The 18583-nt window shown below is 44.3% G+C and overlaps 1 protein-coding gene across 5 annotated transcripts in view; it reads right to left on the bottom strand.

Annotated features, from left to right (window-relative positions):
• LOC132333974 (myotubularin-related protein 8-like) overlaps positions 1-18583 on the bottom strand; it is a 24869-nt gene extending 6286 nt beyond the window's left edge. Inside the window, exons 1-13 of one of the 5 annotated variants that reach the window (XM_059859604.1) lie at positions 18498-18583; positions 16872-16994; positions 15825-15987; positions 13509-13666; positions 11869-11997; positions 10010-10144; positions 8142-8274; positions 6622-6731; positions 5616-5741; positions 3965-4014; positions 3208-3408; positions 2708-2863; positions 1349-1475 (exon numbers count right to left, since the gene is read on the bottom strand). In XM_059859604.1, coding sequence (XP_059715587.1) covers positions 1349-1475; positions 2708-2863; positions 3208-3408; positions 3965-4014; positions 5616-5741; positions 6622-6731; positions 8142-8274; positions 10010-10144; positions 11869-11997; positions 13509-13666; positions 15825-15987; positions 16872-16994; positions 18498-18521 — 1635 coding nt within the window. In that variant the 5' untranslated portion in view covers positions 18522-18583. Of the gene's footprint in view, positions 1-1348; positions 1476-2707; positions 2864-3207; positions 3409-3964; positions 4015-5615; positions 5742-6621; positions 6732-8141; positions 8275-10009; positions 10145-11868; positions 11998-12830; positions 13054-13508; positions 13667-15824; positions 15988-16871; positions 16995-17093; positions 17240-18497 lie in introns of those variants that run through there. The other 4 variants (XM_059859605.1, XM_059859602.1, XM_059859603.1 and 1 more) reach the window with 4 other exon arrangements.

Below are 18583 nucleotides of genomic sequence, written 5' to 3'. Positions count from 1 at the left end.
ATATTTAATGGCCAATATTATTATATTTATATATATAACTTTATACAATATATTTATATGTTTTATTATATAATTATATATAAGACATGCGTGATTTATATATTAAAGGGCCTACATATACATATTTATATTATATATGTATAATTTTATACTATATATTTCTAACATATCAGTATAATGTATAATTTATATATTTGATGGCAAATACTTATATATTTATATATATGTAAAATTTTATAATATATATTTATATTATTTATGTATAATACATCTTGATATAATACATGTGTAATTTATACATTTAATGGCCAGTATTTATATATGTATATGTTATATATATGTCAAATTGCAGACAATATATTTATGTAATATATTTTTATTATATTTATCTATAATACAATTTATCTATTTAATGGTCAATATTGATATATTTATATCATTTTATACAATATATTTATAATTTATAATATATTTTTATTATATATTTATATAATATATATTCATATAAAATACATGAACAATTTATCTATTTAATGGCCAATATTGATATATTTATATGCTTTTATACAATATATTTATAATACATAATATGTTTTTTTATATATTTATATAATATATATTCATATAAAATACATGAACAATTTATCTATTTAATGGCCAATATTGATATAAATATATGCTTTTATACAATATATTTATAATATATAATATATTTTATTATATATTTATATAATATATATTCATATAAAATACATGAACAATTTATCGATTTAATGGCCAATATTGATATATTTATATGCTTTTATACAATATATTTATAATATATATTTTATTATATATTTATATAATATATATTCATATAAAATACCTGAACAATTTATCTATTTAATGGCCAATATTGATATATTTATATGCTTTTATTATGATACATTTATATAGTATATATTTATAGATAATACATGATCAATTTATCTATTTAATGGCCAAAATGTATATATTTATATTATATATAAAAATATATAACATGTATATATTTATATTCTATATACTTTTATACAGTATATTTATTTAATAGATTTTCATTCTATATTCTATATATTTATTTATCATACATAATATTTTATATATTACATGTACAACTACTATATTTAATGGCCAATATTTATGTATTGACATATTTACATATAATATATAAAAAATATATATATTATAAAATTGACAGAGGATGCACTGATATACTGACGTATTGCTATTTGGCTATCCCATCTCTCATCTCCCATATCCTGTTTTAATTGTACTGCAAGGCCAGTGTCTTTCCCAGTGCAGCCCTCCCAGCCCCGTGGCTCACGTTTTCCAGCTGGGCCGCGCTGTCCTCCAGGGTGACGCTGCGCCTCAGGCAGCTCAGCAGCCGCTCCAGCACACTCTGCTTGGGGTGCATGCCCTTGTCAAAGCGGTTGTACATCCCACACCAGAACCTCAAAAACAGGACAAAACCTGCACTTAGGGGCTCAGCTGGACATGGGGGCCAACACAAAGATGCTGGTTAATATTTTTATTAAACTGAGATTAGAAATTAATCTGAAAACCTGCCACAGCCTTGGATTATTAAATTCAATAGCAATGGGGAACTTTTCTTCAAGTTAAAAAATCTGGCAGTAAATATTAGAATAGGATGAAAATACTTTTTTTTTTTTTAATAGCAGATTTATTGGAAGCTTGGGCAGCTTATCTTCCACTCCTTAGTTTGCCCTGATGCCTCAGGTTTAGCTTTTATATTTCTCAGGTTCTGTGCTGCTTTAGTGTGTGGGTCTAGGCTCCTTATTATAGGATGGTGAGCTCTCTGCACAGAGCAGGGAGACAAAACAGTTCCTGCTCTAACTGGGGACCAAGGACAAATGATCCAGACCTCAGGCCCAAGAGCACAAAGAACGTGGGCTGAAGACAGAAAAGCATAGATTGAAGAGAGAAAAACAAGAAGGATGGGACTGCATGGGCTAAAGCTGTAACTGGACAATGAATTCCAACATGCAAATGGAGCAGAACTGATCAAAGTGAGAGCCCCTGTGACCAGTCAGGGATTTTTGTGACCATTTTGGTTCATCTTGGGTGCAGCCCTGGTTGGGCTCTTGTGCTGCCCAAGGTGCATCCATGGGGCCTTTTAATAAATCCCTGCTTTATTCTTTAGCTCTGTCCAGTCTCTGTCCTAGGTCAGCCTTCACAAGGCATCAGCCCAACCTCCCAACTTTCATTTGCACACACAGCCCTTAAAATCTCATTTTCATCTCCCTCTCTCTCAGCAGGACCCAGGAGCAATGCAGAAACAGCTTGGGAAAATCCTGAACTGGGCACCAAAATTCTTGCTTGAAAGACTTCCTTAATATACATTAAAAAGGTGGAAAAGAGGAACTGTTTCCAACACTTCAGTGTGACAGAGCAAGCAGACAGGGGGTGCGTGTGGGTCTGTCTGAAGTTCTGCTTTTCCTTGCCTTTCCCCACCCTCTTCTCTCAACACCAAATTACAAATATTATTTTAAATTACAGCATCTGAATTTATTTTACCTTTGCACTGCTCCTCTTAGTTTATGTCTGAGGAATGGAAGGGAAAGGTAAAACAAACCAAGCGAATGAGGGCAAATTTATTTGATTTAAGATGAGTTATTAATGAAAGAAATGCCCCCTCCTTCCCCTTCTTAGATGAGCCACTTACTGGAAGCTGAAAGGTAGAGTGTTTGGTTGGAGCTCTTTGTAAGCTGTAAATCCTCTGTACAAAGGATTTCTCAACTCCTGCTTCCTCTGTAAGAGGAAAGGCCACAGGGAATGGGTCTTCTCAAAGATTCTGGCAAGTACAAAGAACATCTGATCACTAAAAAAAAAGCAGCAAGTGGATTAATAACTGCAGCTTTTGGGAGCAGAATTAGATTAAGGGAGCTAAGAATCGTTTTTATGTTGGATCTGATTGATTTCATAAGCACAGGATATTAAAATGGACACTCTCCTGTCCAGAAGGGATATCTGCAAGTTATTGTTGTGCTCCAATCCAAAACATCTTTTTTGGGATATAATTCATATTCTTTTCTCCTGTAGGTTAAGGGTAGCACTGCCTTGATAAATGGTTATGTTCCACAGTCTCCAATTCCATAAAACACACCCTTTTTCAGACATTCCAGGGGATCTGTGGCCTGCTGGCTCCAGGAGCCCCCAGCTCACCTGAGCTCCTCCCTCTCCCTGTGGCAGGTGCCCAGGAAGTTGCCAAACTGGCAGGAATAGACGTGGTCATGGATCTCCAGCAGGAAGCGCTCGCTGAACTCGAAGGAGCAGGGGAACTGCTGCATCAGCTGCCACACACACTCCACAAACTGTGTGAACACAGGGGACACCTCCTTGGGGTCCCCATCCAGGTGGCCACACCTACAGAGGTGTGCAAAAAGCAGAATAAATCTTCTGTCATCCACCACAAAAAGACCCCTTGCCATCAGTTTTCTTCCAGTTTTCTTTGATCTTGGGAAAGTGGCTGAGATGCTCTCCCAGAGATTTACCAGGAGAATTACCAGGTCTGTCTGGAGCACTATGGATGGGACAGAGTGGGGTCACCATCCCTAGAAGTGCTCAACAGGTATGTGGATGTGGCACTTGGGGACATGGGTTAGTGCTGATGCTGGGTGCTGGCTGAACTTCATGATCTTGGAAGTCTTTTCCAGCCTTCATGATTCTGTGATTCCATGATTAGCACTCCTCAAATAATAGAATTTTGCAGGCAGGAAAACACCCCCAATTCACGCCATGATTTTGTAAAGCAATAAAAACACAGTGATGAAATAACAGCCTTAGCAGACTCTGGCTCTGTGTCACCAATGCCAATATTTTCCCAATGTTTTCTCCTTTTAATTTCAGTTTTTCATGGGATCCCCTAAACCTGCAGGCAAGCTTTGGTTTCACTCCCCCCAGAGGAATGTGCCCCTCTCACCTGTGTGAGAACTTGTGGCCCATTGCAATCCACTCCTTTTCTATCAGGACCTGCAGGTTCAAAGCAGGGATTAAGAAAAGAGCATTAATTTGGTTAAAGAAGCAAAATGAAACCTTTGATGTTAAAGCCTAAAAAGCTGACAACCTGCTGACCCTATTGCTATGAACATACCCCAGAAATCAATGGGAACAGAATTGTGATTTATAGATTATCCAGTTACCAAGGCAATGGCCCTGCTGGAATCAGAGCTCATTTCAAAACTATCATTTTGAGGGAGTTTCTAAGTTGTTAAAATCATAATATATAAATACATTGAGCTCAAAGAATTAACAGCTTAATATTACACTGTGCTATTTAATTTAGAAAAGTGTTGTAATATTCAGTAAAATAAATCAGCAACTGAAGTTCAACAAATGTTTAACAGACAAAAAGAAATATATGAAGTACAGTTGTGTAATGAGGAGTTCAGGATGAAATCAGAACAACTATGTGGCATTTTTTAAATAGATGCCTGTAGTTATAGAAAATAATAACTGTTATAATCTGTTTTCCTTACAGATAAGTATGAAAAAAATCATCTGTTTTTCCTGCAGATAAATATGATAAAATAATCTGTTTTCCTTACAGAAGTAAGATAAAATAACCTGTTTTTCTTACAGATGTTTCACCAGGAACCACATGACTGAAGCTGCATCCATCATAACTTTGCTGGATCACATTTAGAGATAATTCCTCCTATCATCAGCCAGATTAAGAGGAGGAAGGCAGAAACTCACAACGGAGTTCTTAGGAGACTTCATTTAAATTGCTTTTTGAATTTTCCCATTCCTTGCACTGCTGATGAATTAATTTAGGAATAAGCCCATGTGAGGGGAGTTGTGCCTACAAACCATGAGGACAGACAGATGTGTCTGTGTCACTGCTCCTGAGTGAAATCCTGTTCTCAGTTCATGCAGGATTGTTCAGGGACAAAACCCAGACAGATGTTTCATGTGCTGATGGAATTTTAACTGTTAAAAGACTGCAGTATAATCCAGAAGCAAAAACAGAAACAATAAAACCAGCATGGAATGCAAAGAAACAGTCCTGGCACTGGAAAAGGCAAAATCTGCATTGTTCTGATTTCAGGGATTCCTTCAAGGAGCCCCCCTGAGACAGAGCAGCTCTTCAGGTATTTAACCAGAGATGAATGGAAAGAAACATCCCAGACTGCCCTGAATTCATGCAAGGATGGCTGCAAATTAAGAAAAAGCCTGCACTAGAAGCAAACAGCCAAATGAAAGTGAAATGGCTTTTAAAAAGGTGTGAAATGATGCAGATTTGACTGATGGACAGGGGACAGGGCTGAGTTCACCCAGTTTCAAATCCCAGCAGACAAGAGACCTGCAGGACAAACTCCTCCAGCACTTTTTGGTGGATTGCTGCCAGAGCTGCATCCTTTGCTGAGATCTCTCATTAGTGGCTCCCATGTAGACATTGCAGGAAACAAGGATTTGGGAATTGTCAATCAGCTGCTGCTGTGCTGCTCACAGCAATTCCAGCTCGTTACAGAACCAAAGCTGCTTTATGTAGGTCACCCCTACTTGTCCCAGGAAATGGCCTGAGCCCTTCCCCAGGGCCTGCTGGCCCTGGAACTGTAGCATGTCCTTACCATGAAGCCTTTGAAGGTCCTGTAGAAGGGGTCCAGGAGGAGGCTTGCAAGGGAGCAGACCTGGGCCGTGCGGTCCCAGCCGTCGGAGCAGTGCACCAGCACGCTGGCCCTCTCCTCCCTCACAGCCTGCCAGGGACACAGCACACAGCTCAGGGAAAGGCTGTCCCCCACCTGCACCACCCCAAAACCCCAGGGGAATGGCAGCCATCTCTCCTCTGGGCTGTGGAAACGGACCAGTCCATCAAGAGAAGCCCCAGCCAGAGCAAAGTGCTGCAGCAGGCTGGGAAAAAACAGCCCATGTGATCTCTGGAATGGCCAAGGATTCCGAGGCTCCTCCTCTGAGGAAAAAATTTGGTGGATGAGTAAAAAACAGTTGGACACCCAAGGATTAGAACTTCAAGATAAATTAGAAGAGTTGATGCCAGCTTCCCCCTTCCCATCACCTTCTGCCACTTAGGGCAGGAGAGAAACAAAAGTTTCTTGCTTGTGATGTGGGCAAATTGTGAGAGACAGCCAACGTTTACTACTCACTCCTCTCACCACACACTTCCTGCACACCCTGTACCACTCCTGAGTGACTTCCTTCCTTCCTTCTGCCTGACCTGCAAAGCCACCAGCTCTGCAGAAATGAGGACTGTGTTGAATAATCAAAATTACTAACCACATCACATCAAACCAGGAGAAGATAAATCAGTCAAAACAATCCCTCAGTTCAAGCAGAGCAGTGGGTGAATAACAAGCACAGGGTTAGGAGTTGTTTGCACTGCTATATAGAAAGGTTTATAAAGGTAATTTATTCACATTTTTTTCACATGAGCTCTAATAAAGCCCTGGTACAATACATGACACAGGACCTGTATTTGCCCAGCAGCTGCACGACCCAACATTTTTGGAGAGATTAAACCAACCTGAACAAGACCTTCTCCTCAGAGCCACCTTCCCACCCCTGCAGCAGTCCCCAACAGAGCAGGAGGCATTCTGGAATGCAGCTGGAGAGCAGCTTTACCTTGGCCAGGAAGACACCTGCATCCATGACCGCCTTGATGTGCCGTAACCAGCCCGAGTTCTCCAGCCCCGTCAGGAAATCGCTCATGGAGGGGGACTTCATCTCACACACTGGGAGCACACTCAGAGTCAGAACAGCATCCCCTGCACCTCCTCATTATCCCCCTGAAAATTTTAAGTGCTTGCAGCAATATCCCATCTAAAGGACACGCTAATGGTTGTGTATCTAAAATTCATAACAAAAAAATCGCTGGTTTTGTGAGAATTTCAGGCTCTGGAATCTCCTCCTGCTCTTTGTTCAAAGGGTAACTCATTATTTATTCAGCTGTGATTTTTCCAGCACTGAGCTGGAACTTCTCTAATCACCATCTCTAACTCTAAAGCACCATCGCATCCACAACCACTCACTGACTTGCCAAAGATTTGAAGTTATCTCTCTCTAATTTAGAGGCAGAAATAACAAATCTAACCTTGAAGGCAACTCAGCTGCTCTAATGAAACCCAGCAGAGAAAACACTCAGAGTAATAAAGTTCAGAACACTCCACAAGCGCCAGTGAATGAGATTTTATCACTGCTGGAGAAGAACATGGGAACAAACAAGTTTTTATTCTGACTCTTCTCCCACCACAAAATAAATCTGTCAGGAAGAGGCAACTGAGGACTCAAGAGTTGTGATCAGGCCACTCTTTTGGGTGGGAACAGCCCCACTTGTGTCCAAGGTCACCATGGATCCTGCAGGGCCACCTGGGAGCAACAATTACCCAACTATTTTGGAAAAAAAAGATGAGCATTATGGTGCTTACTAAAATGTTAAACTCCTGTTTTGGAGGACAGCACTTGAATTGCTAAATTGTCCAAAATTCTATTGATGAAACTCCGGGCCTCTTTACCCTCTCAATCCCCAATCTCAGGTGACTCTTTTGCCCTGCTTTGCATTCCTCCCTATGATCACAACGAGCTTAATTACTCTGCATTTTCATATATTTATATATTAAAACATTCATTTAATGCATCTTAAAGGAGTTTGGTTAAAAGAAATCAGAAATAAATGAAAATTTAGAACCAAGTATGTGTGAGACTCAAGTCTTTGGAAGATCATGCATTTCAACTCAGAAATACTGTTATTAATACAAATATAGCAAACCCCTAAAAGCATTTCTGAACAACCTCTGTTGGTTTTCCTTCAGTAAGTTATGAAGCAGCAATGCAACTGTCTCAGCTGCAAAATGTTGTATTTCTCTAACCTTTTTCTATTAATTCAGCACATTCATCAAGGAATGCTTTTAGTATTAGTTGCTATTTTTGAACCACTATAAAACCAAGCACAAGAAAGAAGAAAATGTCAAGCAGGAAAGCATTTTAACAGCATTAACACTTTCAGCCACCTGAATGCAGCAAACAAAGCAAGATGCTGACTTTGCTCCCATCAGAACACGTTTGTGTGTGGAACATTTGGATATTTGGCAGGAAGTTCTGTCCAGAGGGGTAAGAAAAACAGACCCCTCCAGGGCTGTACCCACCTTCCAGCAGTTTCTGCAGGCTGCTCCTCATCACATGGATGTTCTCTATGCCAATGAATTTAAAACGAATGTTTTCATAATTATCTTCATTCTCATAGCCCTTCCCAGCAGCTCTGTTGGCCATGGCATTCAACTGGCAAATTCAAGGAGCAGAAGAGAAAAGAAAGAGAAAAATCACAACAAAATTCAGAGAGGATGTTTTGCAAGTCTTTTTTTTTTTTTTTTTTTTTTTTTTTTTTTTTTTTTTTTTTTTTTTGTTTAAATCTCCCAGAAAATGTACTGGACAAAGCTGTTACTCAGCTGTACTTCCCCACCTCCCAGACAGTTCTTTCATCTGTTTCATTAAAATTCCTGCAGTTCATTAGTCAGAAGCTCATTAAAACCCTGCTTAGGGTAGTATAAACCCCCAGTTTCTGCTATCAGAGACACTAAACCTGCCCTAACCGAGCTTACCTAAGGAAATTCAGAGACAGCCACAGGAAAGCAGAACTAAGTAAGCCATTCTGAACATTTTTACATATGGTATAGAAATAGCAAGGGAATTCCCAATTTTCACAGACATACATGCACAGAGAAAATTAAGCCACCTGAGGGATACACAGAAACATTGAAGCTGAGCAGAAAGAACAGAGCAACTGCAAGACAGAAGCAGAAAAGAAGCCAGTTGCTATAACATTCCCCAAACCAGTTCAAGAGCTACCAGGACATCTCTGGTGGGGACAGAAAACAGAGCAGCTCAACCCCCCCTTATCAATTTGGGCAGCTTTTGGAAGAGAAGAGTCAGATATGGTGCAGACACCCTTAGAACTGTAAAATAACCCCAGTGCCTCAGTTCTGCCAGAGTGGGACAGGTTGGCTTACAAGAAGAAGTGCCACCAGTTATAGATTCTCCCCTTATCACCAAATGCCTTAGCACAAATTGACACTAGTGAAGGATTTCAGTGGCACATCTCTGCCACTGGCAGCTGTCTGTACAAGAAATGCACATATCATGGCAGAACAGGGATCGCCAAGAAATGTCACACTAAAAGCCAAAATACCCACTGGAGCAAGATGGGAAACACTCTCTGTTTTTCCCCAAAATACACTTTCTTTCTTGCCCTTGCCACAGTTTAACTAAACTTGTAGTTTATATAAAATAACTGCAAGATCTGAACAGTGGAGCAAGTTCTCAGAAAGCTCCAGTTTCAAATAATCAGAGCAATTTAAATCTTTGCATTTAAATAATTGTGAGCTATGAAAACCCTTGTGTTCTAATTAGTATCTAACAACACTCCTGATCCATATGTTTACAGGAAAATCATTGGAATTGGTTTCTAAACTCAGTTTCTCAAGATGACAGTCATTAAAATTTTCATTTTGCAAATATTTCCTTTCAAATAAACCCTCAGCTCTCAAGTCCTAGCCCCAAATAGTGGGGCTGAGTTGTATTAAGCTCCATCATGAGTCTTATTTTTAAAAGGAAAAAAAAAGGGGAGGGATTGCTTTTCACAGCTCAACTTTCTCCCAGATCTGCCAGTAAAAGCACTTCAGCCTCGTGGATCTGAATCCTGAGGCTTCTCTCCAACTCCATTTCCAGTTCTCATCTTTATCCTTTAGGACTCTACAGGAAAATGCTTCACTGTCCCAGCCAGGTTCACAGCTGCCAGTCCCATCAGGTCATCCTGAACACAAACCTCAAACCCAGGATACTCCAGGAGGCAAAAATCCTCAGGATCAACTTCACATTCCATTTGTACACCCTGAACCAGGAGCCCGATCCCACATTCCTCTGCAGGACCGACCCAGAATCGTGACAGAATGAACTGGAAACAGCACTGCACATTCACACAAGAGATTTAAAAGCAGCCCAGAGCCCATGGAGGTACCTTTGGCCTCGTGTCTACAACATACATGAAGGGGCAGCCGGGGTTGGCCTCTCGGATGGCCTGGAGCATCTGCTCGTCCTCCAGGCAGCGCGCGCTGAACCCGGCCAGGGGCTGGCTGCAGCGGCACAGGGCAGCCTGCAACACAGAGACACAGGGTCAGCCCTGCTGCCACTGCCCTCCTGCCCCAGAGCCCCTGGGCTGAGCTTCAGCCCCTCCTCCTGCCCCAGAGCCCTGGGAGTCACAGCTTCAGCCCCTCCTCCTGCCCCAGAGCCCCTGGGCTCAGAGCTTCAGCCCCTCCTCCTGCCCCAGAGCCCTGGGAGTCACAGCTTCAGCCTCTCCTCCTGCCCCAGAGCCCCTGGGCTCACAGCTTCAGCCCCTCCTCCTGCCCCAGAGCCCCTGGGCTGAGCTTCAGCCCCTCCTCCTGCCCCAGAGCCCTGGGAGTCACAGCTTCAGCCCCTCCTCCTGCCCCAGAGCCCCTGGGCTCACAGCTTCAGCCCCTCCTCCTGCCCCAGTCCCCTGGGAGTCACAGCTTCAGCCTCTCCTCCTGCCCCAGAGCCCCCGGGCTCACAGCTTCAGCCTCTCCTCCTGCCCCAGAGCCCCTGGGCTCACAGCTTCAGCCTCTCCTCCTGCCCCAGAGCCCCTGGGCTCACAGCTTCAGCCCCTCCTCCTGCCCCAGAGCCCTGGGAGTCACAATATAACTGCCCCCTGTGCTACTTCTGAGGAGCTGCTGCTGAGGTGGACACACTCTGGGTCGTTTTGCATGTGACAACTTTGGGGAACTTAGAGTAGTGAGGGTGAGGAGGCTCCACCTGCTCTGCCTGATGGTCACCACCCCACATGTCAGCAGTTTATGGAATCCCAGAATGCTTGGGTGAAAAGGACCTTCAAAATATCTCATTCCAGCCCCTGCAATGGGCAGGGACACTTTCCACTACCCCCAGGTGCTCCAGCCTGGCCTTGGACACTTCCAGGGTTCCAGAGGCAGCCACAGCTCCTCTGGGCACCCTGTGCCAGGACCTGCCCACCCTCCCAGGGAACAATTCCTACCCAATATCCCATCTGACCCTGCCCTCTGGCAGTTTAAAACCATTCCAACCTGCCCTGTCACTATGTCCCCATATAAAAGTCCCTCTTCCTCTTTTCCATGAGCCTCCTGAGAGTACTGGAAGCCAGCAATTTCTCATGTTTTCCATTTGGTTTCTATTTCCAAACCATGCTTTTAAGTTTTCCTTATCAGTTGGTGCTGTTGGACATTCAGAGCAGCACAGGGTGTATTTTAAGGAAATTTCATTAGTTTCCAGCACAACTCCAGGCAGTGCCCAGGTCAAGGCATACTTCCTCAGGAAAACAACAATGTGGCTGTGACTGAATTTTCCTAAGATCAGCATCTAAAACACTGCTGAGGCAGCAAAGTTACAAATTTACATTATGGTCTTCAGTGGAAAAAAAAATGTAACCTTCACTTATTCTGAACTAGTGGGGATTTATTTCAGGGTGGTTCCTCCTCTTCAATACTAAGAAAATCCAGCCAAATCAACATATAACTTGGTAAAACATTATTCAACATAGCTAAAGAGGAGATTTAAAAACCCCACATCAGAAGGAATTGCTGAAAGCTGATTAAGAAAAAATTCCCAACAGGAAGCTTGGAAAGTCTGTGCTTTTGGCAGAGCTCTGGATGCATTCCAAGTGTTTGCCTTCAGCTTATTCTGTGACTCAGAATGAAAGCCATTAAGAGAAGCACAGTTCTCAAAGGCCTCAAATCTAATAATTATCTTATTCTTTCCCTTCATTAGAAGGGAACTGGACAAAAAGGAGAGCCCTCATTCCCCCCAGGCAGCAGGCAGTGAAGCACTGACATTGTTTTCCTTGTACAAGTAAGAAAGCACCGGAATCCGCCCTCGGCTCCTGAACCTTGAACTTCCCATCACCACGGCCTTGGTGGCAGCTCGAGGCACCACGATCTCAGGAGGGTATGTGCTGCAAACCTGAGGGAGAACAGAGAAAAAAAAGCAGATATTGCTCCTGAGCACTTCAAAATTCATGAAAAATTCATCTTTAGCTTATTAGGTTACAAGGTAGTCAAGAAAACAATGCAGGAAGCAATCAACTCTGCAGCTGAACCTAAAAACTGGACTGCATAAAGCAGCTTCAAAGAAGTTCTTTAAATCCAGAAATGTCATGGAAGTTTCTAAATTAGATTCAGAGAATGGGTTGGGTTGGAAGGGACATTAAAGCCATCCCAACCCCTGCCATGGGTAGGGACACCTTCCACTATCCCACTGTGCTCCAAAGCCCTGTCCAGCCTGGCCTTGGACACTGCCAGAGATCCAGGGGCAGTGACAGCCGCTCTGGGAATTCTATTTCAGGGCCTGCCCACCCTCACAGCCAAGAATTCCTTTCCACAAAAGAGAAATTAACCCTATTTAAAAAGTTCTCTCTAAGTGTTATGCAACTTGAAAGGCACGTCCAGCACTCAGGGGGAATCTTTAGAGAGCAGCTTCATCCCTTCTCCTAAAAAAAGCACAGTCTTTGCAGCATGGACTTCAAAGATAGCTGGTCTCCAAGCCTGGCTTTACATCAGGCTTGACAATTCTAAAACACAGGCTGGAAACCGTGAGGAAACTCTAAAGCACCTGAGAGTTCCACTGCAGCAAGCAAAGCCTCTGAGTGATTACTGATTTGAGATGGCCACAGCAGCCACTTCTCACATCAGAGCTCAATTCAGGCCCCACAGGCACAGCCAGGTAAAACTGGCAGTCACCTCTGACAGCACAGGCTTGTAGTTCTTCAACCCAGAGCTTAAAGTAAAAAAAGTTACCAGGGAAAGAGATTCAGGTTTATGAATATGTTGGTGTCTTCCTTGAAGTTGCTTGCCTTGCTTTTCAACAGTCAGGTCTGACTGCACACAGCCTCCGAGGAAATAAAAAGGGAAATAATGTGGAGCAGGATTTTGAACAAGCTTGCTGACAAATGTTTTTGTTTCATGTTGTTTAGATCCAAGTTGGCCTTTCAGGGAAAATAACAGCAGCAGGCAGCTCAGACTGAAATGACAGAGGGCCCTTAGGTAGCAGGAGATCCAACTGAGAAAGCAAAAAAGGCTCTATTTTCCACTGCTGTTTTTCCTTTCCTTCCTTCTCTAGTCCCTCTCCACTGTGCCTCATTTCCCACCAATCCAAACTGCTGCCATTTCCTTCTCTCCTCCACATCTGTCACCAGCCAGGTGGGACAGGCTTTGGAAATACCAAAAGCAGCTCAGAGGCTTTGCCTAACAGATGGGTTGACATTTCTGCAGAAAAACAAGACCCTGCTCCCTTGCCAGGGGGATCAAACACAACAAGGTGACTCTCCTGGAGCATCATCATCTGCAACTGCCCATCAAGATGACTGCTTTGATTCAGACCAAGTGAGCTCCTTCCTCCCCAGAGGCAGCAGCAGGGCTGTCATTAATAACAACAAGGAGATAGGGCAAGGAATGGCTCCTCTGGGCAGGAATTACCTCATAGTCCTTGTTAATATCCGTTATCTCCCAGGAGTCATTGGGGATCCCCATGCGCTGGTAATCCAGCTTCAGATCAATCAGTTTCCAGCCCATCTCCCGGCTCTCTCTGGACATTTTAGGGTTGTAAGAGAAAGCATAAAGGTCTTCGTGTTTCACTGGGAAGGAGAAAGAAAAAAAGTCAACAAGTTAGAGATGCAAAGACACCCAGGGAGGCCAAAACTTCTGGAAATCAATGACTGAGTGCTACAGAGGAGCATTCAAAGTATTTAAGACTTTTCAATCTTTTACAGATTTTTGGTTTGGGATAGTACCAAGTGCTGAAATTCATCCTGAAATCCTCAGGAATTTCCAATACTCAGTTCCCAAATGCAGGGAGATACTTCTTCCAACTTGGGCTAAAGCACTTCCTTAGAATTAATGTAATTTCTCCCAAACTACTGATTTCCTCCTGAATTCACTGTAGTAAGCATGTTAGATGGGATTTATATCATAACCATTAAGCCACACATGAGAACATGGACTAAAAGATCTGTTTTCTGTGGAGAGTTCATACAACAGCTCCTGCACACCTGTAAGGTCATTGCTCAGCAACAAATTCTGAGACTGAAAAACATGAGGGATGTCTGGAATATTGCTGTCAGCCCAACAAATGCTTCAGGCTGGCTCTGATAAGTGCCCATTTACCATCCCAACCTCCTTCCCTCTCTCCACAAAATGCAAATCCAACCAATAATTCATCCAGCTGATTCCCAAGACAGCTCCAGAGACAGAGGGAAACCTGTCAGAGGCTGATAAAGCAGCTGGGTACTGAGCAGGTAACCCAGAGCTGTACATCACATGTGTGCAAATAATCAGTAATGATGTGCTCTGACAAAAATCCATGAAGGGAGCACACTCAGACATCTTAAAACCACAAAAATGTGCTGTTACAATCAAGAAGTAGAAGTAAAAAAAAGAGCTACAGGATTTACACAGTTAAGTAGAGACCAAAGGAAACTGGTGTGAGCCCCTGCAGTGACACCTCCCATACTTCAGGCACTCCCCGGACCTCTAATTTTCACACCTCAAAGAGCAGTGACAGCTTTTAAATATAACACCACAAACCTGCCAGCTACAGCATCAGGGGCAGAACTTCAGAACTAAGAAAACTCCAAGAGCACAAGGGGGGGCTGGGAATAGACACAGGCCTTAATATCAAATTAAAAAACATCTAAACTGGGCAAAGCCCATTTCTCCTACAGGACTTCCAGCCCAGCCCTCTGTGAAGGCCAGCAAGAAGCTGCCTGGTGCCATTAATTCCCCTCCCTCAGCCTGGTGACACCATCACAAATTGCAACTACAAATGACATCCTTGTAATAACACAACTCCAAAATGGGTTCCAGCATCCTAAAAGCAGAGTCTGCCAGAGGCAGAGGCCAAGTAGGAGCCCAGTGGAATGCTGTCCTGCAAGAAAAGCCTGAAGATTCATCCACGCTGGAATAAAAAGCTGGAGCTAGAAGAGAGCACAGGCTTCTGAGGGTGTCTGGCTCACACTGCAAGAGTGACTCCAAGTCAGGGCAGGGTGAAGCACAGGCTTCACTGAGCAAACACTGCAGAGCAGCCTAACCACGCTGCTGGAAACACAGCCAAGATGCCAGACTGTGGGATTTGGGGATTCTGTGAATGCCTGGATCAGCTGGAAAGGGCAGAACTGCACACAGCCAACAGCTGGGTGACACAAAGGACTGGCAAGGGCCAGGTCTGGGATATGAACTTTGCACAGCTCTCCAGAAGTTCCTCATGAGAGACCACAACATTCCCACTGCCAGAGAGTGAAAAAATCACAGAGAGGTTTGGGTTGCAACAGCTCATCCAGTGCCACCCCTGCAGGGACACCTTCCACTGTCCCAGGCTGCTCCAAGCCCCAATGTCCAGCCTGGCCTTGGAACTTCCAGGGATCCAGGGGCAGCCCCAGCTGCTCTGAGCACCCTGTGACAGGGCCTCTCCACCCTCACAGGGAAGGATTCCATCCCAATCCTCCAGCTAACCCCGCTCTGTCAGTGTGAATCCATCCCCTCTTGTCCTGTCACTCCAGGCTTCTGTAAACAATCTCTCTCCATCTTCCTTGGCTCCCAAGCCTGTGTTTAGTTTGGAAGCAAATGTCCTGCTCCATAGAGCTCAGCTCTCTGAGCCCTGCCATTGTCCCTGCTGTTGGATGGTGATTCTGACCCCACTCCCTCCCTCCCAAACCCAAGCACGGGGCAGCAGAGCTTTCCCAGGGCTCAGCTTGGAGCATTCCAGAGATTCCCAGAACACATTCCCAACCCCAGCACCTGGCTGGGAGAGCTTGAGCAGGGAGGTGAACACGTCGTGGCAGTCCCTCTCCTGCCCAATCACAAAGTGAGCCACGTGGAAGTTCTTGCAGTGGATGAGCAGGGGGTACCCAGCCGTGGTCAGAGGCAGCTTCTCCACGCTGGAGATGTGGTGGTGCAGGATCTGGAGAAAAGGGAATAAACATCATCTGTCACTGATAAAGCTGTGAGCAGTGCAAGCACATAGGAAACCTCTGTAATACAATCAGCTGTTTATGCTTCCTGCAGCTAAGGAGCAGCAGGAAATGAGTTTATTTGTGACATCAAACATAAACTGCACCCAAAACCCAGGGAACTAAAGCAGAACCAAAAAACCACAATTTACATAAATTGCTTTCAGAGACAGATGTGCAGCTCAGTTTACCTGATGCACTTTGCTCTCCTTTCACCTCCATATGAAATACATTCTGTCATTCCCATTTCACCTTAGGATTAACAAAACAGGCTCATTTCAGGCTAAATCTGCACTTCTAAAAGCTGCAAATTCACATTTAGTGGTCTTGTATATTGAGTTTGAGTTAGGAAATTACAGAAGTTTTTTACATTCCTTGAACTGACACTAATTCCATGAGTGAACTCTATCAAGTCACGTCACCATTGTGCTCATTTCCTTCCAAACCAGCTGTTTCTGGGAAGCATTTGGGATCAAAATGCTCTAAAAGACCACTACGGCTCTAGAATTCCCAAACCTGCTCACTCTGGAAATGAAAGCACTAAGCTCCAGGACAAGGGGGAATGGCTTCCCACTGCCAGAGGGCAGGGATGGATGGGATATTGTTCCCTGTGAGGGTGGGTAGGCCCTGGCACAGGGTGCCCAGAGCAGCTGGGGCTGCCCCTGAATCACTGGCAGTGCCCAAGGCCAGGCTGGACATTGGGGCTTGGAGCAGCCTGGGACAGTGGAAGGTGACCCTGCAGGGGTGGAATGGAATGATCCTTCAAGTCTCTCCCCATCCAATCCATCCTGTGACCTGAAGCAGCTTTCCCAGGTGTGTTTGCAGCCCACCATACCCATGTTTCCTTCCTGACTTCAGCAGAGGCATCCACGTAGATCAGGTGTGTGGCTGTCAGGTACAGGGTCCCGCTCGCTGCCTTCCTGCTGGCGTAGCGATCCAGCAGCTTCACGTTTTCCACCTGCAGCAAGGACAGAACATGAGAACACAGAATCCCAGGATTGCTAAGGCTGGAAAAGCCCTCTGGGATCATGGAGCTCAGCCTGTGCCCTATTTCCACCTTGTCACCCAGCACACATCCAGCTGTTCCTCGGACACCCCCAGGGATGGGGGACTCCAAATCTCTCCGACAGCCCATTCCAAGGAGAAATTCCTCCAAGTCCAGCTCTGATGGAAGCACTGCCTAAACACCTGTTGAGCTCCATTCTTTCAACTTCTAATACACAGTTCACGAAGCAAGACAGACAAACACAAGATCTTAAGTCCCCCCTGCAACACCACGCCAGCCTTGCACCATAAACTCAAATTAGTTCTCCATGAATTAAAGCCATAAAGGTTAAGCAAACAGCCGTGGTTCAACACCAGCAAACCCTAATAGGATTACTGGATTTGTAGCCAAGATGATCCCAGTTTGTTACCGTGTGAAGCTGCAGAAATAACAAGACAAAGAACTGCATAGGAAAGACTTGCCTGTGCTCAGGGTGATCAACATGTTGCTCTGAAAGGAACAGCCCTCTCCAGTCTGACTTCCCACTGTTCATTCCCTGTTAGTAGCTACTTCTTGTAACTCACTTCCTGGCCTCCAAGTGTATTTCATAAACAACACCAAGCTAATTAATAAAAACCGGCTTTAAAGAACTCAGCACAGACATAATAAAATACGTTACAGCACTGGATTGATTTTCTCCTGGCCTATTTGCTGCCTAATGAACACAGATGGAATTTTTCTTTCACCATTAAGCAGAAATAATAGAAAAAAATAATTGGATAGACAATGAAAACAAATGTTTTAGCAGTAAATGATATGTTAGTTCTGGGTATTGAATGTGTGAGCCTCCTTATATCTCAAGTACAAATGGAAAATCTCAGCAAATAAATTGGAGAGCTGAGGCCTGGGCTCGGTGTCCTCTTAGCAGGTTTTGTTTTTCAGCAGATATAACTATCAAATACAATATTGCCTTTTTCAGGGCACTACAGACACGCAGCACCAGCAGAGCGCCTCAGAGCAGGGGGTGAGGAGCATCCCCAAACTAACGTCCTACAGAATAAAACGAGTAACAATAACCTTCATCGCAGTGAAGGAGAAAATTAAATTATTAACTGCTGCCTGAATAAATGCAATTCCTTTTAGCACAGCATTCCCGGAGCTCCTGTTTGACTTAATTCAATGAAAAAAAAAAAAAAAAGAAAAAAAAAATAAAGGCCCCTTTGGTTCCCTCCTTGGGACTGAGAGGAATCTCCGCGCTTTGACAGGAAGGAAACATTCCGGAATCGCCCCCAAACCACCTGGGGCTCTGCCCAGCACCGCAACCCCTCCCCACAGAGCGCCGGAGCCACCAACACCGGGGGACGGCGGCTCTGACCCCCCACCCGCAGCCCCGAGGGCCGTTCCGCGGCGGGGCAGCGAGGGGAGCGGAGGCAGCGGCGGCGGGGAGCGGGCCGGGGCCGCGGGCAGCGGGGTTACCTTGGGGGTGCTGATGTGCTCCATGGCCGCCCGGCCCCGCCGTGAGGAGCCTCCCCGCCGCCATCAGGGCGCGCGCGCCCTGCCCC

The sequence above is a fragment of the Haemorhous mexicanus genome, chromosome 14, assembly GCF_027477595.1.
Source record: "Haemorhous mexicanus isolate bHaeMex1 chromosome 14, bHaeMex1.pri, whole genome shotgun sequence".
Taxonomy (NCBI): Eukaryota; Metazoa; Chordata; class Aves; order Passeriformes; family Fringillidae; genus Haemorhous; species Haemorhous mexicanus.
Note: the sequence above shows the minus strand (reverse complement) of the source record. Positions and strands in the feature narration are given on the sequence as shown.